General features: G+C 52.6%; 2 protein-coding genes across 2 annotated transcripts in view; one reads left to right on the top strand and one right to left on the bottom strand.

The window, feature by feature from the left end:
- The window catches only part of LOC112493811, a 111,368-nt gene that overhangs the window by 91,186 nt on the left and 4,296 nt on the right, over nucleotides 1-15,886 (top strand). The window lies entirely within an intron of this gene.
- The window catches only part of LOC107264387 (protein embryonic gonad), an 18,784-nt gene continuing 7,153 nt past the window's right edge, over nucleotides 4,256-15,886 (bottom strand). Inside the window, exon 3 of the mRNA XM_015732597.2 lies at nucleotides 4,256-6,235. Within this exon, the coding sequence (XP_015588083.1) occupies nucleotides 5,093-6,235 (1,143 nt within the window). The 3' untranslated portion in view covers nucleotides 4,256-5,092. The remainder of the gene's footprint in view (nucleotides 6,236-15,886) is intronic.

The raw sequence follows: 15,886 nt of genomic DNA, 5'->3' as shown, positions 1-15,886 counted from the left end.
CCATCGCCACCTCCTCCACCTCCTCCTACTCCTACTCCTCACCTACACCTTCGCAAAGCTCTCTGTCATTCTTTACATACGTATTGTACACTCGTGCACAGAGGATACGTGTAGCCATACGCGCATACAGTTGCCTCTCGAAGGCTCCTCCACCGTCCATCTCCGAAGGGTTAATGGGGTTTCAGGAAAATTGCTTCGCGCCTAGTGACGGCTAGAAACGACTCTTGAACCTGGAAAATATTCAATCGTATCGTCCGCGAGCGAGAGAGAGAGAGAGGGGGGAGAGGGGGGAGAGGGAGGGAGATACGTTTAATACTCTCGCAAAGGATATGTAATCGTTAACGATCTTTATTGAAGTCGAGGAAAGTGTTACCGAGCGTTCGAGTAAATTGTATTTAGAGTGTCCATAGGACGCGAGATCTACAAGTGTCGAATGGTGGTCCGGTGGCTGCGCGTAGACTCGGTAATTACCGAACGGATCGGGAGGACCGAAGAAGAGCCCGTTCGCGTTGGGTTGCTTAATCGAAAAGTAAAAGGAGTCCCCGAAAGTGCAGGATAATGAAGACGTCTCGACTGGAAGGCATGCGTGCGCTTAATGATTTCGGGGCCAAATGATCCAGAATATATGGATAGCCCATTATTCCGTTACTCGTTTCTTCTCGCGGAGGATGATCGCGCCTTCGGTTAGGTTCGCCGTCGCCTCGCCATGGCTGCTTCCCCATGGTCTTCTGGCTGAAAGGTGGACTCGAGACTCTCGATACGATGCGTCTTGCGATCTAGCAGTCTCACCGTGGCGCGCAATATTATAACGTGCTGGTGCCCGGGCACCTCTATATACGCCTCTCTATGCCGGACAGATATAATGGCCGTAGCTGAGAGCAAGGCACGAACCGGGAATTGGATAATTGCGAACGGTTGAACCCGGGCCACGCGTAAACCACGCTCGGCCATGGGAATCGGAATGCTATTTTTTGGTGGTCTTACAACCGTGCAACCATCGAACCGAACCCGTAGAACCACGATAGCTTCGATTCGAGGCCCCGGGGACTTTTCGAGATAGTTACCGATCATCCGACTCCCAGTCGTCCGATGCTCTTCTACGACAGCTCTGTTATTTTAATTTTTGTTGATATAGCCTTTTTTTGGACTTTCCATTTTTTTTTCTTTTTCTTTTTTTTTGATCGATTTAATTCTTTCGATAGGTCCGATTATCTCGGAACGTCGCGACGACGAAAGTCATCGGCGATACATTAATTCGGTGAAGACGTCGGAGCGTTAATAACCCGAGGAAGCGATCGGTCGAGGCGTAGAATAAGAAAGTCAACCGATTTCCGTGAGAACCGGGGTAATCAAAAAGGCAATTCTCGCCGCTCGCCACGGAGGATCGGCGATCGGTGAAACGATCGTTGCGCCTAATGACCCGATCTCTGCATTTATTAGTGCCCATTACGAGCGATTGATGATGTATCTTGTCAAATTTGTCAACGGGTGCGAAACGGCCGTTGACATAATGATCCCTGCTGGCCAAGCGACTCGGACGCCGGCGAAACGACGTCCGATCTTTCTCAATTACGAAACCAAATGAAGAGGAGAGATCGGCGTCGCTCCTTCCTCGGCGATCGGCCAATCCGATCCTGTCTCCCGGAGGAGCCTAGAGGAGCCTAGAGGAGCCTAGAGGAGCCTATAGACTCGGCCATCTATCAGCCACTGAAATATGACACGCCATTCATCGCTGCCACTACCGACTGGATTTTATTCTCGAATCATTCATCCGACTCGATCATCCCCCTCACGATCGCACTCCTGGATCCTACGCGCATGCGCGCAAGTGAGATCGGCAGATCGCTCTTCGGATTATCGAACAGCAATTTACGGTTTAACGGCTCCGTTCCTGTCTCAGGCGAGGAGGGACCGTTTGGCGTCGTGGCGTTAAACGACGCCGATCCGTACGTCCCGTACGCTCCCATAAGGCGTCCCATAACGCTCTGATGCCGTCCATCCAGCAGGTTGCCGATCCCAATACGGTTTACGTCGGAACGCGTCTCGTTCCGATCGAACGCGGCCCAATTACTTTAAATTGAGTTATAACCGGATCAAATTGCCGATAATTGGCGATTGCATAGCTTAATCGGAGATCCCTACCTCCCGTCTCCGGTGGCTCCCTCTGGCTCATACGAACAAAAGTTGTTCCGCAAAATGTTCCCGCTCCTCCCCTGCCTTCCTGTTCTCTCCCTTTCTCCTCCGTATTCGCGTACTTACAGTCTTCCCGGATAGTACTCCCAGCAATACAAATTGCTGATTATGCGGGCAGCTTCGCTCATTGTTAGGCCGGTCTTCTCTAATTGGGCCGCTTTCGATCTCTTGGGAAGAAGATGCTGGAGATCGGAGCTTGTAGCCTCGTTAACCTCATCCCGCTTTCTCATAAGTTTAACTCGTCTTAAACTCAACCCCGCTGATTCGGTCTCGTTAAAAATATCTGAAAACGATCCCCCAAAAGTTTCGAATCCTCGAGGTGGATTGCGCGCAGGCCAACCACCCTCCTCCTAATGCGCATGCGCAGTTGCGCGTATGGGTATCCTGCAAATTTATGGCGCCGCTTCTTATTCTTCTCGCGTCCGAAGCAAGTAAGCGGCTCGACAGTAGCTGGCCTGTCCCGAGAGAATCCCAGGAGACCTGTTGACATCCTGGTTCGCATAATGTTCACTTTTTATCAGACTCGATACTGCCGCTACTTGCTAGTGCCTGGTGGCAGTGAAGATGCCAGCGGAGCACATGGATACCGATTTATAAGCAAAGGACGAGAGAAAAATGTCGCCGAGTACTGTTAGCCAGAGGTATATCAATATACAGCTCGGCGCGTCGCGAGGGCTACTTAATGATATTTGAAAGGTAAAGAAATCTATAAACACCAATGGATACTAGACGCCTGTAAATCTGCATTACCCACCGTGTCTCCTCGGTAGGACGATCCAAGGGTTCAGGATTCTGAGTCTGCACCTTGATAATCGGCTGTTAACATTACTTCGCAAGAGCCAGAACCAGAAGTCAGTGCGCGGCGCTTTGTGCGCCATGTCTCTCGGTCTCAATCTTGCCGGTTCTCTGTCTTCCAGTCATGTTGCCTAACTCATGCATAGAGTCATGACGGGTTTAAGCGATTGCTTATTGCGAGGTGGTGTAACCAGTCTCGGTGACGCATTGCCTCTCCTATAGGAGCCACGGCGGAGAGTCGGTGTAGCTACCACCTAGTACCAGTTATCAGATATCAGAGAGATATCATATAATCGTAAAATAATGATAAATCAAAGTGCGAAATAACGAAGGAGCACTGTGGCAACCATGGAAGACGCGCCTTTGGGTCTCATTGGACTTCACGTATAGCTGCGACGGTAGCGCATTGCCTGTCTGCCTTTAAACTAGCAGTCTCGAGTCTTATTGGCAAGGTCGGAAGGCACGATCCCGTCCGGCACATCCGTAAACTCCAAGATTTTGCAACGGCTCGTTTCCTGGTGCAATTGATTAATGGCGATTGCTGGCGGTAGCGATGCAGTCGATGCAGTCGATGCGCCTGCTGCTGCCGCTGCCGTATCAAGCAGGCGCATAAAGCCTCGAGCTTTCAAGGCTGCGCGTACCGGTAGTTCGGTACGAGTCGGGTTCCTCGATTTAAGCGAGGTGTTTCCCGATGCAATTTATACCGGTGATTTGCGTTGCCGTTCGCGATGCCGAGTCGGCGCGTCCGCATGTCGGCGTCCCTCGAACATGCGCCGCCAGCCTGGACTGTTGGATGCATGCGGTGTCGGTGGGCGTCGCGACGCTTCCCTCCTCCTTTATCGACCTCGTGCCTGACCTGCGTATCGGAGTGGATGAACGTTGGGGAATAGAGAAATTGGAGAAATTTTTTTTTTTTTCCATTAAAGAAAAATATTTATTTCGTCGATACACCTAGGTACTGGCCGCTCTTTCGTCACCGCTTACTTACTACTACTATTTACAGAGAACGCGTGGAATGGGGAATGTCGGGGGTGGGGGGAGGAATGTGAACGTGGGAAGTGAGAAAGAGATAGGGATAACAAGAAGAGTGATAAACGAGGAAAGGGGGAGAGTGAATGATGCGATAAAAAAAAAATAATAAAAATCGATCTCTTATTAGCTGAGAAGAAGGGGTAAACTTCCACCAAGCAGAAGGAAAGACGATGCTTGTGTAATTGATTTGTGAGCTATTTAGTGTTTTACCTCTTTGCTATTTTTTTTTCCTTTCTGTTTTTCTTTTCTTTTCTTCGTGGACGTTCGAAAATTATTTGAAAAAAAAAAAAAAAATGATATGTCCGTAAGACTTTACTGGCCTACCGTCACGTCAGGTCACAAATCAGAAATCCGAGTGCATTCGCGCTTAACTAGCTATATACCTAGATGGCTTAACTGCGTACACGTACGTTATGCCGCGTCCTCACGCCGCTGCTAACGGTTACATTAAATCTCTTGATATCCTAGGCGCTCGATCCGAACGTTGTAGGTATATATTAAGGCACTCCAACTACTGGCCGGTGTATCCGCGACTATACTCGTAAATATATAATATATACACACATGTTTATCTGCGCATCTATACGTACGTTGGTTCACATACATACGTTTACGTATATACAAAAAGCTATACAGAAATACTAATCCGTATGTATATACTATATGTATATATGTAGACATACATAACACCAGTGATCGTAATTATAATAATAACGATCTTTCCTCTAGCTACTATGAGAATAAATTAATTGGCTTCGCGAGTCAGTGGCGATATGTACAGATTGAACACATTTTCGTGATTGGGGCTTTTGCGACTGGCCTAATTCCCCTCAAGGGATCCACTTCCGGTCCCGTGACAAGTGCAACGAGCTCTGCTCGATTTGCTGCTGGATCCTGCCGCTCGTTTCGAAAGCGCGCGCTTCCGGCTGTTCGTTACACGCGGGAAGACACGGTTCCTCGGTGCAGTCGACCTTCCGCTTCCGATCGACCAGACCCGAAGAGGCTCTCGTGCGCGCCGTTAGTCTTTCTCGTAAATCTCGACACCCTCCCAGGGTCACATGTCAAATGTTTCCTAGAGGGAGAGGGGGAGCTCTGCCGGCCTCTTAACTCCCAGGGTCAAATCCAGGGGTTTGCTCTTGGTGGTGGCTTCCTCCTTGGCCGGGGCGTCGCTCTCCTCCTCCGCTCCCGGATTGTTCTCCTCGGCCGACTGGCTCGGACGTGGGGAACTTCTGCTGGAGCGGACGCTCAGGTCGATCGGCTCGTCCTGCTCCACCGCGAGGCCACCGGGACTCGGACTCACCAGAAGCAGATCGCCACCCCGCGGCGAATGCTGAGAGGCTGCCGGGGTGACCAGTCCTGGCGGTGGATAGATCATCTGATGAGGATGATACCCTGTGGTCAGCGTGACCGTCGCGTTGATCTTCCTGGGAGGGAATTCTCGTTCGGAGAGTGGGGGGGAGGCGCTTATCTTGAAGTAGCTCAGGGCGGAATTGCTCCTGGACTCGTCGTGGTCGCCGTCGACGGAGGAGGCGCCACTGTCGCTCGGGGTATCGGCAGTCCTCTTGTAGCCCGGAAGGAACGGCCGGAAGACTTCCGGCGGACTCGAGGGCAGCTCCTTCTGGACGAAGTTCACGGGGAACCTGGGTGACGTCGAGGCGGGGTGCTTGTAGCAGTAGGAAGCCGGCGGTGGAGGTGTGGTCTCGCGCGGTGGAGTTCCAGGTGGCTGCTGACTGGCCCTCTTCTGCCAGGCCAGGAGCCTCAGCTGATTCTGCAGGGCCACGTCGTCAGGGTGCGGCGACTTGTTGCCGCGTTCGCGTTCCTGCTTGAGCATCGCCACGTGGAGCAAGTGAGACTGGAGGGCCAGGTCCTCCTGGCTGGGCGACGCCCGGTCCTTGCCGTCCTTTACGAACGCGCCAGGCTGCGACTGCGCAGCCTGGGGCGTCAAGAATCCAGGAAACAGTCCAGGATTGTAGGCAGACCCGGGTGCTCCCGCGGCTTGGCCGCTATTCGTCTGTTCCTGAAGCAGGCAGTGGATCTTGAACCAATTCGATCTTCGCCCGTATCTCGATCCTGACTTGGACATTCCCACCATCAGGCACTTGCGCAGGCGGCACGCCTTGCACGCCGTCCGATTCTTCTTGTTGATCACGCAGACCCCGCCGTTCTTGCACTCGGAGATGCTCCCCAGGTTGTTGTACGTTCTGCCGAAGAATGACTGCAACAGAGAGTAGGGAAACGCCCCGTTAGGTCGGCTGTGAGAAAAGGTCACTGGGAGGGGAGTCCTACGGTGAGAATTCTATAACGGCAAGTCGCCCGAGTCAGTCAGCTGCGTTCGTAAAGCGATCCTAGCGAGTCAAGTAAATTAATCGAGTCCACCGCTGGACCTAATCAAGAGTCCGGCAGCCCACTACAGAGCGGAGCTAAGTGTCCGTACGTCGACGCACCGGCGCGCAGAGACGTTCACATGCACCGACGCTCTGACGTACTCGGACGCGCGTTCACGCACCTCTCCGCCGGATTAGGCTTTGGACTTTAATGTTACGCGCGTCACGAGAATTAGCATGCCCACGTCTCTCTAGGCTTCTCGGCAACATCGTGCTCGCTCGTAAAGTTAAACGCTTGTCTCGCTCGACGATAAAACTCTTCTCGAAAAGCCGCCTCGAGGGCCCCGCGCGAGCGCGGTCATCGCGCACTAATTTACGATCCTCCGTCTCCTGCCTCCTTCTTCCCTCCCTCCCTCTCCCCCCTACGGCCCTCGTACGGGTACTACCGATCCCAACGATACTGCCGATACGGCCAACGCTATCAGCGCCGGCACCAGCATCGACGAGCCCTCGTGGAGACTTTCGATAATCCGTCGTCCATTAAGGAGAACCCGTCGATGACTTTTATGGAAATAGCAGATTGTCACTGGTATAATGTATACACGGGGAAGCGATGCTCTCGAGGATGATCTCTGACCAGAAGACCAGACTGGGATCGCTCGACGTGGAGGCGAGACGCGTAGGCGAGAGTAACGGGTCAAATTCCGAAGGTCCGAGTAACGGGACAGTCACGAATTGAGAATAACGTTTGTTTCCTTCGCGATTCCGATGCTTCGGGCCGGGAGGGGTCGGGGAGAGATAACAGCTGCCGTACAGGTACTCGACTTTGCAGGCCTATCAAATACACGTGTAGAGATGTACGGATTGATACGTGCTTCCATAGGCCTATACATCAGCGTGAAGCTGCGCCTCGCAATCTTCTGGTAGCGATCTAAGATCTTAGTCGAGCGGGGTTGTAATGGCGCTCGTACGCCAGATGATCCGTGGCTGTCACTGTGGCTACGTGAAAGAGGCTAAGGCGCCGCCATTGCTCGGAAGACGTGAGACTCGGTGGCTACGTCACTTCCGCCTAAGAGGCGTCCATCGTCTGCTCGATCGTCATCTTATCCACGAAGGTCCAGTCGTCATTCGTCCCTCCGAGCCGAAAGACGTCACGACCCAAGGATCCACCGCGTTGCGTAACGCGCGCCTTGTACGTTTTCCAAGTTTCTTTCTGAAATACAATTCCTGATGCCAGCGGGAATACTTGAAACGTGAACAGGTCCAGTGGAAACGCTCCAAGCTATAAACGAGCTTTACGCGCCATTTAGGGGTGTCTGCGACAAATCCGTCGATCCGAGGGACGCTGCTCGGATTATCTCAAATCAGTCGGCACGCCCGGAATCCTGGACCGATTTGTAACGCCATAAAACGAGCCGGAAAATCTTTGTCCCTCTGGCGACAACGCGCCCAACTCGTACGGCGATCGGCCAATGGGCGAGTGCAGGTCGATCGGGTGGAGGCGAGTACGAGGAGGCAGGTCGGGAGGAAGGAAGGAACTCGGGGAATCCCCGAGGAGAGGCGACCACGTGGCGGAGGGTTCCCGAGGGAGAGAATGGACGGTCAATAGTTGTTCGGTTTCACGGGAATGGAATGTCATCGGCATGACGGTCGGTAAGTCGATCACTCGAGCTGCGACAATTTCCTGGGAAAAAACGGCGCGCACGACATTTTCCCGCACGTGATGGGAATCGAGCGAGGATTTCTAAAGCAGAAGTCGTTGTAAACACGCTCCCGGTGTCTTCGATTGCTTCTCCCTCGGGGACTCTTTTCTCTCGCTCCGAATGTATATGCGTATCGGAATCCGCATCCGAGAATCCAAGTATAAGCGCGAGGACCACGCGAGTCCCTACGAAAGGATGCTTCGACCCGATTGTCCGGTACTTATAAAATTGGCTTCGCTTCCGTGAAAGTAATAAGAAGCGAGCGACGTGCCGCGACCTTTCTCTTTGAACGCGTACCGGGACCGAGCGATATCGTACACCGGGGGCTCACTCGCTCGCTCGATAGATCTTTACTTTTTGCCCGTGCAACTGCTACGAGTAACTTCGCTACAGGTAGGCACTAATTATAGACCCGTAAAAAAGAAAAAGAAAAAGAAAAAGAAAAGTAGGAACGACGATCCTTTATATCGCCGGTTAATATCAGATATTTGGATCCACATTGAAATCGGATTCCCCGATGGTCCATGAGGTCCAAAACAGCAGACACAATGGTTACAAGCATAACAGCCGTTATGGTTGTCCACTATAATCGAACGGAATCCGCAGTCTCGTATCCGCGCATTGACTATAGAGCGAGTGGAGTAAGTGGAGTGATAATAGAGGATGGAGTATACAGACTCCGGATACACAAGAGTTTGCGTAGAGTCGGCCAAGAGTCATCCTAGAGTCGATGTATAGTCGCTCGGGCACCTGTGCCCGTCGGATACTCCTCTCTCTGTCCCACCCACGCGACCATCCCTCCCTCCGTCTCTCTCCCACCAACGCTGACTCCCGGCCAATGTATCGAGAGTCGGTCCATTTCACCCATTCCTCTCTCTCCTTCTCTCTCTCTCTCGCTGCTCTCTTCCATGGCTACCATCTCTCTCGAGCGCGAACTTCTAGCTGGCTCTTCGTCTCGGGCATTTCTCCGGCTCTCTCTCTCTCTCTCTCTCTCTCTCTCTCTCTCGGACGCGTATCAACAATCTATATTAAGGACGTGGGAATGTGAAATGGCCTGTCCAGCTCTTCGCGACGGAGGAGAGCCCGCGAGGAGTCGGTGTGCCAGTCCTCGTGTCTGCTGTCTGGTCGATCAGGGGGCCTCGTGGTCTCATGGTCCGATGGTCTCGTGTCACACGTCTCTCGGGTGACCCGTCACCTCCGAATCCTCGAGCGGGAACTTTAGCTTGGCAGCACTGATCAAATCGTCTAATTGCGGGCCTCGGGTTGCCTTCCTGCTTGGACCACTAGCGATACTCTGTGGGAACCTGATATTGCGACGTCCGTTTCATCCACTCGTTATATCGTATTAGCTAACTACGTTTTTGTCTTCGCCATCATTCTGCCGCCTCCTTCAGTCGGTCGTGCTCGTATCAATAGAAAAAAAGGAGAAGTCTCGAGCAGGAGCTCCATTGATTTCTACGAACTGTTTCGAGGGACTCATTAACACCTCGCGCGCATGACATTAGCACATCAATGCTCTCTGAGGAAACTCTCTTTTCATTTTATTTTTTGTTTTCACGTCTCCTCTCCTCACGACCTCTGACTCTCCCGACCTCCTCTCCGATCACCTCCGATCTTTTACAATCCCCCCCTCTCTCTCCCTCTCGCTTGACCCAATCAACGTTACTCTTCTCGGAAGCCAGGAGCATCATCCGCCTTCGTCCGATGCTGCTCCAGAGCATTTCCTTCCTCGTAGCATTCCCCGGGCGTGACTGGACGCCCACCCGAACTGGATCTCTACCGTCATCCGGGCCTCCCTGGAACAAATGCCGACGGATGATTCGCTCCGGTTTGCCCGAGGATGACTCGGCAAAGGAATACTTGCGAACCAGGGCTCGTGACTGTACGCGATATAATCGACGCGGAGGTGGATCCACTTTTTTTGGCAGTGGCCCAAGATCGCGCAACTGGAACACGGGTCCCAGGTGGAGCGCTGCTTCCCAGAGTGTCGTCTCTGATGTCACCCACCGGAGACCTTGGCGACGTGTGTCCAGCATGCCCAATGATCCTCGTTCCCAGAGCACTCTTGTTTTCGCTTACACGGAAATTTCAAAAGTTCACGCGCGCGCACGTGTCCACGTGGGCGAGCGGATGAATTAATGCGAAAGAGGTAAAGGAGGTGGTCTTCCCGGAAGAGGTCTTCGGGACGACTCAATGATTCCGAGGACGCTGAGATAAGAGTGAGTGGCCGAGTTGTGGCTGCCGTTGCTGGTGCAGCTACCGTGCAGCGCAAGAAGGCATCGCGCGCGGTTCTCGCAAAAGGAGTCGAAGGAAGGATGACTTGGTGGAGGTGAATAAGGAGGACGCGATATCGGATGGAGGAGGACGAGAAGGAGGTCCGAATAGGGAATAAAGAGGCGCCTCCGCGAGCCGCTCGAGTTGGCCCAACTGTGGCGGTTATGGTAAAGACACGGGAGCGGCAAGATCGTACGTCAGAATTTTTACCAAGTACCAATATGGCCGCGAAGGATTTGTCTTCGTAGCTATTTGCTTGCATTAGTTTCTCGATTGCTCCGGGCGACGCCGATGGAAAATGGCTCTGGTTCTGTCTCTCTCCTTCTGGACCGGACTCGGCACTTGGACTCTGAACGTCGCGCACTGGACTGTCGTTCCGTCTTGCGCGTCCTCCATATATCCGTCCAGCGGACCAACCGATCCAGCCAACGATCCTACGATCGACGAACGGACCCAGAGAGGCTGATGCATGCTCAGCCATTGTGCCTATCGGATGAATACTCCGTTCCTTCTATTTTCTTTCGATTTTTTTTTTTTTTTTTTTTTTTTTTTTTTTTTTTTTTTTTTTTTTTTTTTTTTTTTCTTTTTTTTTCTTACAAGGACTGACTGACATTTCTCCTGTTACCGCATTCGCTCTTTTGCTCAATAAAAAAAATGATCTCGTTTCTTTACGATCCTCGCCGATGTCCAATCAGGAACTTGTCGTACCGATCTTGGTACGCACGATCGGTTTTACCACAGTCTCGTAGACAGTAGAATTCTCTTGTCGAGTGAAAGCTACGTTATTAGAGGGTCTCTTGTCGAGTCCGGCTGAGCGCATCTTCACTTCCGGCGACGTCCCAACAAGGCTCGAGAGCACTTTTGCTCAATTAGTTTCGGTACCGGGAGGCCGAACGGTCATAGGAAGCTCATAGGGACGAAGAATGGCCGCGACTGCCGATAGCCCTGATTTGCGAGGCGGCCGCCACGGCTGCGCCGGTCCGCGGTGCCATTCGAGTGCACCGAATGCGAACCTCGGTTAGGTTTGTCAATCGTTGCAAAAGAGGCGCGTGCGATCGTTCTTAAAAGATCGTTCGGCTACGGATGGGACGTGAGGTCATTAGCGTTGCGTAGAACGACAGCGCTGAATGCTAAACGCCATCTCCAAGGGCAGAGTGCCTCGTTCGGTTGTGGCAATAACTCATTGGGCGTGAACTGGGGCTCCTACGTGAACGGTTTCACTCAAGATCGGCAAGCAGGAGCCAGCGAGGATCTACGAGCGATACGGCCTTCCTGCTATTATCCTATTAGGAGTCGCTTTAGCGTCTCCAGTGTCTTTAACTTTGGTTTTAGTCTAATGAGGAACTCCCGGTTAATCGTGGTACGTGCGTTCAAAGGGAGTGGAGTCTACCGTTACATCCTGAACAAGAATCGCGCTCAAAGCACTTGGCTCGCCGCCACTCTGAATAAACGTGTCCAGCAGAGGACGGGGCCTGGCTGGGCGAATTCGTTGGTGGCGGAAATAATAATATTGTACGATCGATAGATCTTTTCATAGATCCCGATTTATTGGCTCGTAAACCTGTCGTGTTGTCGTTAACTCGTAAAGCCAAGACTCGGGGCCACGTAGACCAGACCACGTTAAAGCTTCCCTACGAATCGGCGATCGGTACGACAGAGTGTCGTAAATCGCTCGCTTATGGTGACGACGCGATTCCCGCGGTTTCCTCCCTGGCTCACATTTTATATCCCACGAGTTATCCCATAAAGGTAGATTTCCAAGCGGAGTAGACCATCCTTTCCGAGTGTTCTCGAGGCGCGTTCACAATTCGCCTCGTGTCGTCACCTCTTACCGCCGTCGCCTGGAACACTCGTGGCATTCTGTCTGTCGTCTCGAAGATTTATCGCGCGACGTTCCTACGCTCGGCCGTCCACTGGGTCATTTCGCGATCCCATAGAAACTCGCCCATGGTTTTCCGATCGAGCGGGGGCCCGATCTGACGCGCATGCGCGACGCGACCAAGAGACTCGCGGCTGAACTTGCTCCTAGTCCCTGGTCGCTGAGTCCTCGGCATCCCCAGCATCCTCGCGCACCCTCGAGATCCTCAGATTCTTGGCCTATGTTAACACGTGCCTCGGTACCTAATGTTTCTTTACGAGCGAGCTAATTCAGCCGGCAGAGATATCACTGGGAGATTGGCTCCATAATCGAGTTTATGACGCTCTTAGTCCACTGGGACTCGAGGAGAGTCAGGATATTTCGAGAGTTATTTACGGGTTGCGTAGGTACTTGGAAATATGCGTACGTTTAAGAGCCAACGTAACAGTAGATTTCCTGGCCTCGTGTAATCTCCGTCCAGCCTACGCGTCCAGCCAAGGCTTGACTATCGCTTGATTAAAAGTAGAACCAACTTGGAATGACTTCCTGAATTTTTTTTTTTTTTTAAGGCTTCCATCTGGTCAGCACGCGCGACTTAAGTGATTCTGGTAAGTCACGCTCGGCAGGAATCCTCGAGGGGAGAATCCACGTAGAAACGGATGCGCACCTACGGCAGGTTGGATCGGTGTGCCGTAAGAGCGGAAACCGCGAGTTTTCTCGGTTAAGTGCGTTTCGCGATCCCAGCAGCACCGGAAGCGATTCGAATTCTGGGTTAGGGAGGATAAGAAGACTCATTGTCCGGGCCGAGGAATACCAAATCGGCGTCTTCGCTTTGTCCTTTCGTTCGGCGTCACGACGTCGACGTCGACGGTTCGCATTGTCGTACAGCCATCGAATGAATAACACGTTTTCTGAATCACGCCCTCGCTTTTGGACGACGTGCCCGGGCGCGGCCCGGAATTTTCACAATGACGACCCGAGCATAATTGCTTCCATTGACGCTACGGGAAAACAATGCAGCAAGGATTTGCATGATAAGCGCGCGCGCCCGCGACCCGAATCCTCGTCCTGAACGGGCGACCGCGAAAGGCCGTCGGCTGCCTTGCAAATTGGTGCATCCAGCCAGAATGCTGATATACCGGCAGCCCGGGAGATGGTGAGGAATCAAAAGGAAAAGAGAGAAAAGGAAGCGACGTGCATGCATGTATTCATACGCGCAAGCGCCTCGCACATCCTGTGGCCCTGTTTTCATCGGGCGACCTTCGAATTCCGAGGAGTGCGAAGCTTTCGCTGCGCCTTTCTGGAATTCGACCGAGACCAATCCAGACTGGTTTCGTCGCGCGTCCATCCGCCCCCGCGCGCCTCCTCTCTCTCTCTCTCTCTCGCACTTTCCCAGATTTTTCAGCCTTCCGTAAATTTCAGTCTGTAAGCGGGTCGTCCCCGTAACTTCCCAAAAAAGGAATAAGATTCTTCGTCCCCCCTCCCTCCAGCCCCTCCGTGTGCCTGGACGCCCATTCAGAATCCTAAAATAATACAACCTCAACGTGTAGCGGAGAGAGAGAGAGAGAGAGAGAGAGAGAGAGAGAGAGAGAGAGAGAACGGAGGAACCCGTGCTCCAGAAGAAGAAGAAGAAGAAGAAGAAGAAGAAGAAGTGCTCCTCCTAACGATACGCGAAGAGCTCGAGCTAGTCGTTAGTATGCTAATTAACGTGTCGCCCGTTAAATTGTTTAAAATATTTCCGAATGTAGTTCTAATTGCTCCTAGTGCCACGTGTGAGACCGAGACTCTCAAGATCGCGAAAAAAAAAAAAAAAAAAAACTTCGGACTGTCCGACTAGATGCGTATCCTAATCTCATCACTGTAGCCCAGCATCATCCACTGCAAGTGGATCGTGCCAGTGACGCCTATAGTGGAGGCCGCGCGCTACACTCTTAAAAGCATCCGCGGATATCGGGAGAGTACGTGGGAAGGAAGTACCATAGTCCGCCTGGTCTCGATCACAATGGAGACTCTAGATAGGTAAGAGACACACGCTGGGATACCTGAGCACGAGATTAGGTGCGGACGCAAGTAAATGTGAAGTCGAATGCTTTTAATTCTTTCCGGGCGCAGAGCGGCTTTTAACTGTTGCGATAGGAAAAGGCCGTTACTCGGCGAACCGTCTGCCGATAATATCGAAACGACGTGAGAGCGTCTTCGAGTCTCGCGATGTACCTTATCAGCTGGTCTCATGTTGCTGCGGTAGCACTGAGCAAGTGTGACTGTTGCCCGCGGTACCAGGAGACTAACCTGAATCGAGCATCTTCCTAGGATCCCCAAGCAGCAAAGGAGACGCCGTCGTCGCGACGGCGATTTTATCGGTGCGATAGGTCGGGTAACGAGGACCCTTACACGGGGGTGGGGGGGGCTCTTATATACCGGGTGACCGAGTATGGATGATTAAATGCATCCTAACGAAGTAGCCGAGGCTAACGGATTGAACGTAGGAGACGCTACGGCGGGGGACGACGCGTATTTCGGAGACGCCGTGTATACGTCGGGGACATGTGTATGGATGGGAACATCATCGCGGCATCGTGGAACGATGGAAGAAGAAGAAGACGAAGAAGAAGAAGCAAAAGAAGAACAAGAGGACTGAGTGGAGTATGAGGGAGAGGATGAAACGGGTGCACGAAGGAGAAGGGAGGGAACAGGGGAATATGGCTGTCCGGGGGTTGTGAGGGGAAAGTACACACGGCTGTATCGTGGTTCGTATGACTATCTGTAAAAGTGCGTGTGCTCGCGTTTGAGAGAGAGAGAGAGAGAGAGAGAGAGAGAGAGAGAGAGAAAAGTCCACTCGCGAGGATATTTATGGTTTCGGAGTGTAGCGGTCGGCGCTCTTGAGTCTAATTTACCTAAAACGCGTTATCTGCCTCGGTCTCCAGGAAATGGACGGAGGTAAACTATTGCCCGTTGTTGCCCTAATGAGGTCCAATTACTATCGGATGGGTCACTTAGTATGCGATACCGATATTCAACCGTGTACCACATTAGTGGAACGAAGAGCAAGGGTCAACACCCTTGGGATACGACTTCGCTCTCGGTCCAGGACTTAACGAGACTCTCATCGGAGACAACTTTGAAATCTTCGGGAATCTTCACTTCCTCTTATCTGTCTTCTACTTTCCAGCATCTCTACCTCGGACGCTCCGAGGCTAATGTGTCGCGCCGATCTGATCATCCCCGGGACCTGGTCCAGGGAATCAGCACCAACCGCCAGGTCGAGCTCCGGGTACCACTTGGTGCCCACTCGGAGGTCAATGGAGAACGAGCGGGTGGAATCCCACACAAGGCGGCAACAATGGCTCATTTCGAGAGGATTGCGTCGCGTCGATAGGCGCCTTCGCGCCAGGACGATCAGAGATAATCGATTCGATACGCTCGATTCTCCCGTCCACTTACGGATTCGAGCCGGGCGCGACTTTTTTTTCGACCTTTCTCTCACCTCGCGCCGACTGCCCCTTCCTCGAGCGTCCCGACGCCTCCCCCCCCCAATCCCTTCAGTGCCCGATTCGCATCGCCTTATTAGCTCCAGATTCTTTAAACTGGAGTGCCCGAACAAACTGCCACGTTCCAGGCCAACGATTTCCCCCTGTTTGCCGACCTCAGCTGCTCCCCGAGTCTCCACAGCCATTTGCACCCTTCCTTCCACCCTTGCAATTAGCCCT

This window comes from Cephus cinctus, unplaced genomic scaffold (genome assembly GCF_000341935.2).
Source record: "Cephus cinctus unplaced genomic scaffold, Ccin1 Ccin1_scaffold0168, whole genome shotgun sequence".
NCBI classification, from domain to species: Eukaryota; Metazoa; Arthropoda; class Insecta; order Hymenoptera; family Cephidae; genus Cephus; species Cephus cinctus.
Note: the sequence above shows the minus strand (reverse complement) of the source record. Positions and strands in the feature narration are given on the sequence as shown.